Source organism: Bombina bombina, unplaced genomic scaffold (assembly GCF_027579735.1).
Source record: "Bombina bombina isolate aBomBom1 unplaced genomic scaffold, aBomBom1.pri scaffold_2593, whole genome shotgun sequence".
In the NCBI taxonomy this organism is placed as follows: domain Eukaryota; kingdom Metazoa; phylum Chordata; class Amphibia; order Anura; family Bombinatoridae; genus Bombina; species Bombina bombina.
The window spans coordinates 3,985-14,733 of record NW_026511705.1 but is presented as its reverse complement, the minus strand read 5'-3'; the positions used below and the strand labels follow the sequence as shown (position 1 = coordinate 14,733).

Below are 10,749 nucleotides of genomic sequence, written 5' to 3'. Positions count from 1 at the left end.
GAGAAACTTTGGAACAGAATTAAGTTGCCACAATTAGAAAAAGAACAAGCAGATTCATCAGCAGACATCTCAGCAGTCATAAAAAACCTAAATCTAAACAAATCCTCAGGACCGGATGGTCTCCCGGGGAATTTTACAAACTCTTAAAAACAGAGATCTTGGAATCATTAGCAAAACTTTTCAATACTATTTTGGAGGGAGGAATTCCGCCCTCTGGAAGTTTCACGGAGGCCATATAACCATCATACCTAAGTCTGACAGAAATCCCTTGCTCCCTGAATCATATCGTCCAATCTCCCTCCTCAACAATGATTACAAGCTACTTACTAAGATTCTGGTGGTTAGGTTGGGGAGGGTGATGCCTACTATAATTAATATAGATCAGACAGGGTTTGTTACAGGGACATCTTCGGTACTTAATGTCAGGAAGGTCCAACTGGTAATTTCACATTTCTGGAGAGAGGAAGTGGTACATCAGCAACCGTGTCAATCGCCGGCATGTTTGCTGGTGGTCAACGTGGAAAAAGCATTTGACAAAATATTCTGGAACCACCTTTACTTCACCTTGGCCAGGTTCGGGGGGGAGGGAGCTTCCTGGACACCATAAATCTATCTATGCAAAACCCCAAGTGGCTGTAATTGTCAATGGAGGTTTGTCTCCAATTTTCCCATTGAATAGAGGTACAAGACAGGGGTGACCACTTTCACCCCTGCTATTTGATCTAGCTTTAGAGCCTCTGGCATATTTAATTATTAAGGAAACAGAGGGGTTGGTAATTGGTAGGGAAAGATTGCACCTCTCGCTTTATACAGATGATATGATCCTTTTTGTGTCAAATTCAGATGGCAACCTGCCGATACTGATTTCCATCATAACTGAGTTCGGTAAGATCTTGGGATACACCATAAATAAAGATAAGTCAGAGTTGATGTGACTGACACCATAGACTAAGACCCCCTGTCAGGGCACCAATTTAAGATAGTAAAAGATTACTTTAAATACTTAGGAATAAAACTGACCATGAACCCCAATCTCTGGTATGACAAAAAATTTAGACCACTAATTGACGAAATCACTAATCAACTAACCTCTTGTTAAATTCTCCCAATATCACTTTCAGGAAAGGTAAATTTATAAAAATTATTGTTTTCCCAAGGTTTTTGTATGTATTTCAAATGTTACCTATTCTCTTACAGAAAAAAAACTTGGGAATTCTAAATTCCAAGATACTTGACTTTATTTGGGTGGGGATGAAACATAGGGTGAGACATTCCAAACTAATGAGTAGTTTAGCACAAGGTGGACTAAGTCTACCGAATTTACAGCTATATAATTGGGCAGCTTTAATCAAATTCATATTGGATCGGCTTAGCGAATCATACCACTATACCTGGAAAGAATTAGAAAAGAAGAAGTAGCTTCGCCTTAGTCTCTAGCCATGCTCCCCCATCTAGCGGCCAAACAAGCAAACTTCATTATCTTTAATGAACCCTTAAGAGCCTGGAGAAGCCTCTGCTGATGCCTTAACATATCCAACACTTACACTAAATTCCTACCCTTAGAGGGAATCCAGTAATTATAGCAGGATTCACCACGGCATCTTTTAAGTTTTGGGAAGAGAGGGGATTATGTTGTGTGCAACAATTGCTAGAGGATAATGGAGAATGGGTTAAGCCCTTCCAGGCTCTTAGAGCTATTTATGGAATACCTAGCAACCTTCACTTTGCGTACTTACAAACCAAGCACTACATTGCATCACTAATCACAGAGGGTCCTATAACCAAATGCACACAGCCACTAAACAACATGATAACCTTATTTTCCCTCAGGATCTACTCAATATCACCTATATAAAAAGCTCTTTTAGCAGATACAAACAAAAAAACCATTAAAGAAATAGTGGCTGGGTGGTCACAACAAAAAGTGGCGGAAAGTATCAAAACAGCCAAGAAAGCAGCACTATCACAGGATATGATGGATATTGCATAATACATATATCACACCACGACTTTACCAGAAATGGGTACCGCAAGCTGCTAATAAGTGCTCAAAGTGTGGACTACCAGACCCTGGGATTCTGCATTTAATTTGGCGATGCCCAAGGTTAACTAAATTTTGGAAAACTATTCTATACTGGCTATCTAGGAGATGTGAGTTTAAGTTGAACTTAGAAAGTAATTTAGTTGTTTTTCTTGAAACACCTAAACAAGACGAGACAGTATGGGAGATTTTTGGGTGCTGCCTTACTGATTGCAAGAAGACTGGCTTTTAAACAATGGATCATGGCCCTGCCCCTGCTCACATTCCAAATGTTCAAAACAACACTAATTCCTTAACTCACTATTGAATTATATGACACCACAGCAGACAAAGACCATAGGACTGATACCTTTATGAAGAAGTGGGAAAGTCTACTCCACACCTTACCACTAGACCAAGTGACTCGCCTCCTGACTCCACTACAACATACAGATTTTTTCAGGGGCGAATGGTCCTTAGACTTTGGACAGTGAACGAAAGATTAGTGAATCCACGACAGGTGTGGGGACATAGTTTCGAAATCTAAAAGCTACAGAGGTGGATGATGCTGCTCTCTGAGGTTTGATTCAATTTAATTTAATTTAATGTATTTTTTATTTAATTTAGTTTCATTTAATTAAATTTAATTTAGTTTACTTTCTAATTTCATATATATAGCTTGTTTTATTTTGAACATAGTTAAGGTATAAAATGTATACTGTCGACTGTTTTGGATGATTTCAGTACACCAAACAAATGACGTTTCAAATTGACAGTATTTATAGATAAAGATTTAAAAAAAAAAAAAGAAGCAGCAGTCATAAGGAAATCATCCCGATCCGATCCGATCAGAATGATTGACGGCCGCCAGTAAGTAGGGGCGGTATTGCACAAGCATTTCACCAGAAAATTTCACAGTGAATCATGTCCACTCGTCTTTTAATAAATCTACCCCTAAATATCTTCTCTGTTTACAATGTGATGTTCATATGATTATTTGTAGTGAGCTTTTTTACAGATAAGTTACAGTATATCAGTTTGAAATTATTTGACATATAGATGATGTTCCCTTAAGGGGAAAATAAGGAGTAGAAAGGAAGCACAGATTTTTTTTTTTTTTTTTTTATTGGGTATAGAAAACTTGTGGTAAAAACGGATGCTTTTGAGTTCTGTGATTACTACAAGGGTTCACTAGACTGGCCTCTCTCATCACTGGTTTCTGTAAAGGCCACTTTAGAATTGTGTCTATTAAATGAAGAAAAAAAAGTACTGTTTTGCACAAGAATTTTTTTATTAAAGAAACAGACCCACAAACCATTACAATGTTTTCTATCTAAACAAGAAGACAGAACTCTGGAGAAAAATGTTGCATTATTAAAATTACAGATTTGAAGCATGATATGTTGGTGATATCCCAGGCAGTGAACAATTTCCTCTCACGTCACTTTGTTTCTAACATTTGGCTTGATGGATGTGGTCTGAGGTATGATGAATTTTAATGCTGTGGTGAGATCCTGCAAATGGAAACCATAACAACTGATACAACTGGAAATGTTTTTAAAATTGTACAATTGCTTTCTTTTTCAAATGTTATATTGAGTTGAAGAGCAGGAACTGATAAACATCAGAATTGTCACACAACCAGACGAACATGTTCATTCTCTTTTTAAACAAGGATTACTAAAACCTTATCACTATACTAGCATCAATTTGCATGAAAAAATAGATCCACTATTTAAAGTTATGAATTAGGAATCTTGAATCAATGGTGATTCTACAGCTTAAAAATTAGGAATTCTAATTGAGGTTGCCATTAAGATGAATATCAAGGGTATAGCGTATTACTGGTGTGTGTGATGGGGAGATATTCTATTACATATTCCTACTTTTTATTTTTACCCCATTTACCCCATTGGCCCTCTTGGATTGAGCAAATGACATGTAAACAAGGGATTGTCTTGCAAATGTTTAGCTATTGAGAGCCAGGGGTGCTACAGTGCTTGAGGATCCCCCAGAACCCCCTGAAACCACAACTAGTGCATATATTTCCAATATACTATGAGACTATTGCCCTTTTCATTAACACCCTGTTCAGACAACCATTGTAGAAGAGTAGGAGAGTGTGGGTGAAAGGAGAACGGAGATGTGTTGACAAAATTGAAGGGGAAGAATATGATACAGAAAGAGACAGGGAAAAAAATGTAAAAGATGATATAGAGGATCAGGACAAAGAGTGAAAGAGATAGAGTAAAAGAGGTAGAGTGGGAAAATGTGGAAGAGGAGCAAATCTTATAGAGGAAAAAAAAACGAGGAGATACAAAGTTACAGGAAGGGAAGTGGAGAGGGGCAAGAATGAACAGGAGAAACAATAGACAAAGTAAAGGGATTGTTGACCTTTACACTTGCTAAATAATTAGTATTGCAGTGATCCTTTTGATAGGTGTTATGATTGATGTTATAGACCTTCAAATGAAAGCCACCCCAGTATGAATTTTATTACTCTAACAATAACGAGATATGACCATACTAAGTTAATGTTATGGAGTGATGAAAATAAAAAAATATTTTTACAGGAACAATTTAATCCTATATTATAGTTTCTCTAAATCTACTGTTTATTGGATGTTTAAAGCCCTAAAAGCATAAAGGGGCCTATTTACTATGGTGTGAGCAACATGATCCAAAATATAGCGGGGTCATGTCCGCTGCACATCGATAAAAGCCGACAGCATACGCTGTCAGCATTTATCATTGCACCAGCAGTTCTTGTGAACTGCTGGTGCAATACTGCCCCCTGCAGAATCGCAGCCAATGGGCCGCTAGCAGGGGGTGTTAATCAACCTGATCGTATTCGACCGAGTTGATTTCTGTCCACCGCATCAGAGCAGGTGGACAGGTTATGGAGCAGCGGTCTTTTAACCATTGCTTCATAACTTCTGTTTCCGGGCATCAAGCTCCGTACAGAGCTTGATAAATTGACCCCAAAAACTCAATGCTCACACTGTATTACCCTTTATGAATAACTAACACATTATTTCCATTACGTTTGTGTGCAGTTACTGGAAATAATAAGAGTTTGAAACAGTACTATGTTTTTGCTTTAATTTAAAACAGAATTGTTAAATAAAATGGATGATGGTACTTACCATCTTTGCTACTGGAGAAATGGTGGCCTGAAACATAATGGGAGAAAACAAAATTAAACATGTGCAGATATAGAAAAATCCTAATTATTGCCTTTACCATTTGTAAAACAGAAGAAAGCAAGAAGAAAAATTACCAAGTAGAGTATTTTTCATTAGCTACAATTATCTAACATCAATATGCAGTGGTCGAACCCAAATGGCACACTGGGGAGTTTTGTTATACATTTTACATACTGGGTATCATGCCCATCCAGTAGGCATTTGTAGGTGGAGATCTCCATCTCCAAATGGGTCTTCTGGTCCATGAGCATTCTGTACTCATTGTTCTGTCTTTCTAGATCAGATCGGATCTGAGACAACTGTGCTTCAACGCCATTGATCATGTCTTGTAATTGTGCAAGCTGGGAGCCAAAAGAGGCCTCTGTCTCGGCCAAGGTGTTTTCCAGAGCTGATTTCTGTAATACAATTGTTATATAAATTACACATGGTAAGATTTATATTTAATTCGTTTGATTGATTAATATATATACCATGCTTAGTTGGCTTTGTAACTCGATCTCCAGGGTCTGGACAGTGCGTCTTAACTCAATGATTTCAGTTTGGACTGTCTGTAGCTGCTCAGAGCCAGAAAGTACCTGACGGTTCAGCTCATCACTCTGTGTAAACATTCACAGTTGAAGAAACAAAGGTCAATGCAGTAGAAATGTTAATAAAATATTCCTGGTTTAAAGTGGTTAATGCATACATGAAACAAGTAAATTTGTTTAAAAGGTTCACTACATGTATTAATCTTCACCCTTTATCAAGACCACTAAGGCTTTCAGAATGTTGATCGAGAGACACTGAAGTCACTTGGTGTTGTATTCATTCATAAACAAATAGTATTTTATATATAAGACAAGGCATATTACTATATCATTACTGTAAGACAAAATAAATATCTTTACCCTTTGCATGAACATGTTCTCAACATCCCTCATGTTTCTCTCCATCGAGTTCTCATACTGTTCTCTGATTTCAGATAAAGCTCTGTTGAGATCAACAGATGGGGCAGCATCGACCTCCACACTGACCCTGGCACCCAGCTGAGCACGAAGACAGCTGACCTCCTATCAGAGTACAACAAAATGTTAAAAAAAACTAAATTCATAGCAAAATAACATTATATTTAGCCTCTAAACATAACAAGAACTGTATTTTAAATATTTTAGGATATGCTTGAAGATGACATAAAGAACAGACATTCGTACTTTCTAATGAAAAAGTGTCCCCTTTCTGCAAAGTTATCATCACATGAAGCTGTAGATTTGCATGTTGCAGATGTCTGGGTGCTAAAACTATCAAGCATGGACATTGCATCAAAGCTAGGTGGGACATTTAACCAAAGAAAATATATTTTACTAAATAAATGGTGTTTTTTTTAAGTGCTCTACATGGGAATTTTTCCTTCAATAATGTCGGTATAATTACCATTTCGATTTTCAGGCAATGCACAAAATACTTTATGAACCCTATGTAGCATATACAGGGAGTGCAGAATTATTAGGCAAGTTGTATTTTTGAGGATTAATTTTATTATTGAACAACAACCATCTTCTCAATGAACCCAAAAAACTCATTAATATCAAAGCTGAATAGTTTTGGAAGTAGTTTTTAGGTTGTTTTTAGTTATAGCTAGTTTAGGGGGATATCTGTGTGTGCAGGTGACTATTACTGTGCATAATTATTAGGCAACTTAACAAAAAACAAATATATACCCATTTCAGTTATTTATTTTTACCAGTGAAACCAATATAACATCTCAACATTCACAAATATACATTTCTGACATTCAAAACAAAACAAAAACAAATCAGTGACCAATATAGCCACCTTTCTTTGCAAGGACACTCAAAAGCCTGTCATCCATGGATTCTGTCAGTGTTTTGATCTGTTCACCATCAACATTGCATGCAGCAGCAACCACAGCCTCCCAGACACTGTTCAGAGAGGTGTACTGTTTTCCCCTTGTAAATCTCACATTTGATGATGGACCACAGGTTCTCAATGGGGTTCAGATCAGGTGAAAAAGGAGGCCATGTCATTAGATTTTCTTCTTTTATACCCTTTCTTGCCAGCCACATGTGGAGTACTTGAACGCGTGTGATGGAGCATTGTCCTGCATGAAAATCATGTTTTTCTTGAAGGATGCAGACTTCTTCCTGTACCACTGCTTGAAGAAAGTGTCTTCAGAAACTGGCAGTAGGACTGGGAGTTGAGCTTGACTCCATCCTCAACCCGAAAAGGCCACAAGCTCATTTTTGATGATACCAGCCCAAACCAGTACTCCACCTCCACCTTGCTGGCGTCTGAGTCGGACTGGAGCTCTCTGCCCTTTACCAATCCAGCCACGGGCCCATCCATCTGGCCCATCAAAACTCACTCTCATTTCATCAGTCCATAAAACCTTAGAAAAATCAGTCTTGAGATATTTCTTGGCCCAGTCTTGACGTCTCAGCTTGTGTGTCTTGTTCAGTGGTGGTCGTCTTTCAGCCTTTCTTACCTTGGCCATGTCTCTGAGTATTGCACACCTTGTGCTTTTGGGCACTCCAGTGATGTTGCAGCTCTGAATATGGCCAAACTGGTGGCAAGTGGCATCTTGGCAGCTGCACGCTTGACTTTTCTCAGTTCATGGGCAGTTATTTTGCACCTTGGTTTTTCCACACGCTTCTTGCGACCCTGTTGACTATTTTGAATGAAACGCTTGATTGTTCGATGATCACTCTTCAGAAGCTTTGCAATTTTAAGAGTGCTGCATCCCTCTGCAAGATATCTCACTATTTTTGACTTTTCTGAGCCTGTCAAGTCCTTCTTTTGACCCATTTTGCCAAAGGAAAGGAAGTTGCCTAATAATTATGCACACCTGATATAGGGTGTTGATGTCATTAGACCACACCCCTTCTCATTACAGAGATGCACATCACCTAATATGCTTAATTGGTAGTAGGCTTTCGAGCCTTTACAGCTTGGAGTAAGACAATATGCATAAAGAGGATGATGTGGCCAAAATACTCATTTGCCTAATAATTCTGCACTCCCTGTATGTGTATAGGATCTCAAGGGATATATTTTACATGTAAACATATTATAAGCTTCACTAAATAGGAAAAGCTCTAGTTTTTTTTTATTTAAAACCTTATTGCTACTCACACATTGCAATAGTTAAAGGGACACTGTACCCAAAAAAAATTCTTTCATGATTCAGATTAAGCATGAAATTTTAAGCAACTTTCTAATTTACTCCTATTATCAAATTTTCTTTATTCTCTTGCTATCTTTATTTGAAATGCAAGAATGTAAGTTTAGGTGCCGGCCCATTTTTTGGTGAACAACCTGGGTTGTCCTTGCTGATTGGTGGATAAATTCATCCACCAATAAAAAGTTCTGTCCAGAGTACTGAAACCAAAAAAAAGCTTAGATGCCTTCTTTTTCAAATAATGATAGCAAGAGAACGAAGAAAAATTGATAATAGGAGTAAATTAGAAAGTTGCTTAAAATTGCATGCTCTTTCTGAATTACAAAAGAAAAATTTGTGTTCAGTGTCCCTTTAACTTGAAATGATAGAGTACAGATACAATAGTTTACTTTCTATATAAAACAAACAATTATTTGCTATAAATACGCTTAAAGGGATATGAAATCCAATTTTTTTTTCATGATTCAGATAGAGCATGCAATTTTAATCAACTTTCTAATTTACTCCTATTATCAATTTTTCTTTGTTCTCTTGGTATCTTTACTTGAAAAGCAGTAATGTAACCTTAGGAACCAGACCATTTTTGGTTGAGAACCCTGGGTAGAGCTTGATGATTGGTGGCTATGGCTACATTTAGCAAGTTGCTTAAAATTGCATGCTCTATCTGAATCATAAAAGAAAAAAATTGGGTTTCATATCCCTTTAACTGAAAGTGTATGAAATAGCACCCAGCTTCAACAAAAAGATACAAAAATTACCTACCACCAACACTTTGTTCTCCAAAACACACAATAATTTACCTATTTTTTTCTTAAATAAAAGTAAAGAAAGCTATTGATACTGTTAAATATTTGATGAAATTGTGATGTTCCTTGAACATTTTCAAATGCTTTAAAGTCCTATTCAGTACATTACCTCTTCATGGTTTTTCCTCATCTGCTGTAGCTCTTCTTGGAGATTTTGCACTTGGACTTCTAGATCACGTCTTTCTATGTTCAGACTTTCTAGGACTCTGCGCAGACTGGTAACATCAGCCTCAATACTGTTTCTCAACCTGTGATTCTATTTCATATCTAAAATGTATAGATGTAATGAAGATGAAAGCCTGAGTTACTCTTCACTGTTTTTATTATCAATATCCAGTTAAGTATCTAAAGTGTTACATCAACATTATATCATCTAACAGTCAAATCTTTTTGTAATGTTAGCATTCTATTTGTTATAATTATTCACTTTATGATTTTATTTTCTCCTTTGCACATGTAAAACATACTTGTTTTTAAAGTCATCAATTGCCAGTCGGGAATTGTCTATCTGGAGGACAAGTCTGGCGTTTTCTGTACTAGCTGCAGATATCTGTAAAAATATAATATTAAAATATAAAATCAAGTTATTTTACTTCATTACTTTAAATTATATAGATTTTAAGAAAACAGAAAACATTCTATTATATTCTATTGTATATCAGTTTAAACATTTTACCTGTCCCTGGAGCTCTTGAATAGTCCTGAAGAAGTTGCTAAAATCGGCAATGATGCTGGCTGGTTTCTGTCGTACCACTCTCGGATATTCCTCTCCAGCTGAGTGTTTTCCTGCTCCAGTGAACGCACCTTTTCTAGGTAAGTTGCCAGTCGGTCATTCAGATGCTGCATGGTTTCCTTCTCATTGACACTCAACAGACCATCATTCTTCCATCCACTTTGGCCACTAAAATGACTTCCAATCGCATAGCCACTATGTGCACTTCCATAGCCACATCCATGAGTGAAAGATGAATGCTTGGAGATAGAGATACCCTTTCCTCCTGATCCACCATGAACACTGGGAGCTCTAAAGCGACCCCCATGATGAGAAGCATGAGATCCTACATGAAGAGAAATGTTGGAGTATCCATGGTGACCTTTTTTAGACTCTCCATGATGGGGGATATGGGATCCTCCTTGGTAGACTTTATGAGAACTTGCATGATGGATCTTGGGAAAGCTTCCAATATGCACTGAAGAGACATGGCTGGAAATCTTAGGAGAATGACTGACAGCATGACAACTTCCAGCTGAAGAATGAATTTGCTTAATACTGTGGCTCATGGTGATAGTTGGATTAGTTTAAACTGTATCTTGGAGTAAGCTAAATACAGTGTTTCTTACATATGCAGCTCCATTTATAGGAAGTGTTAGAGGCGTTGCAGAAAGTGAAATAGTTTTTATGTAAAATTTACTGGCATCTTATTCCTTTTTATTCTGTTGTTTATAACCCTATGTGGAGACACTACTTTTAAAAGATCAGAGAACAGGAATACAATGCTGTCACCACGCCTTCACAGCACATCACAAATATATTGCAACTAA

General features: G+C 37.2%; 1 protein-coding gene across 1 annotated transcript; it reads right to left on the bottom strand.

The window, feature by feature from the left end:
• Positions 1-5,174: 5,174 nt before the first annotated feature.
• On the bottom strand, positions 5,175-10,488 carry LOC128643914 (keratin, type I cytoskeletal 19-like). The gene is given in 8 exon segments (XM_053696684.1): positions 5,175-5,193; positions 5,401-5,621; positions 5,697-5,822; positions 6,114-6,275; positions 9,317-9,463; positions 9,671-9,757; positions 9,884-9,933; positions 9,936-10,488. Coding segments are annotated over 8 exon segments (1,365 nt in total).
• Positions 10,489-10,749: the final 261 nt, after the last annotated feature.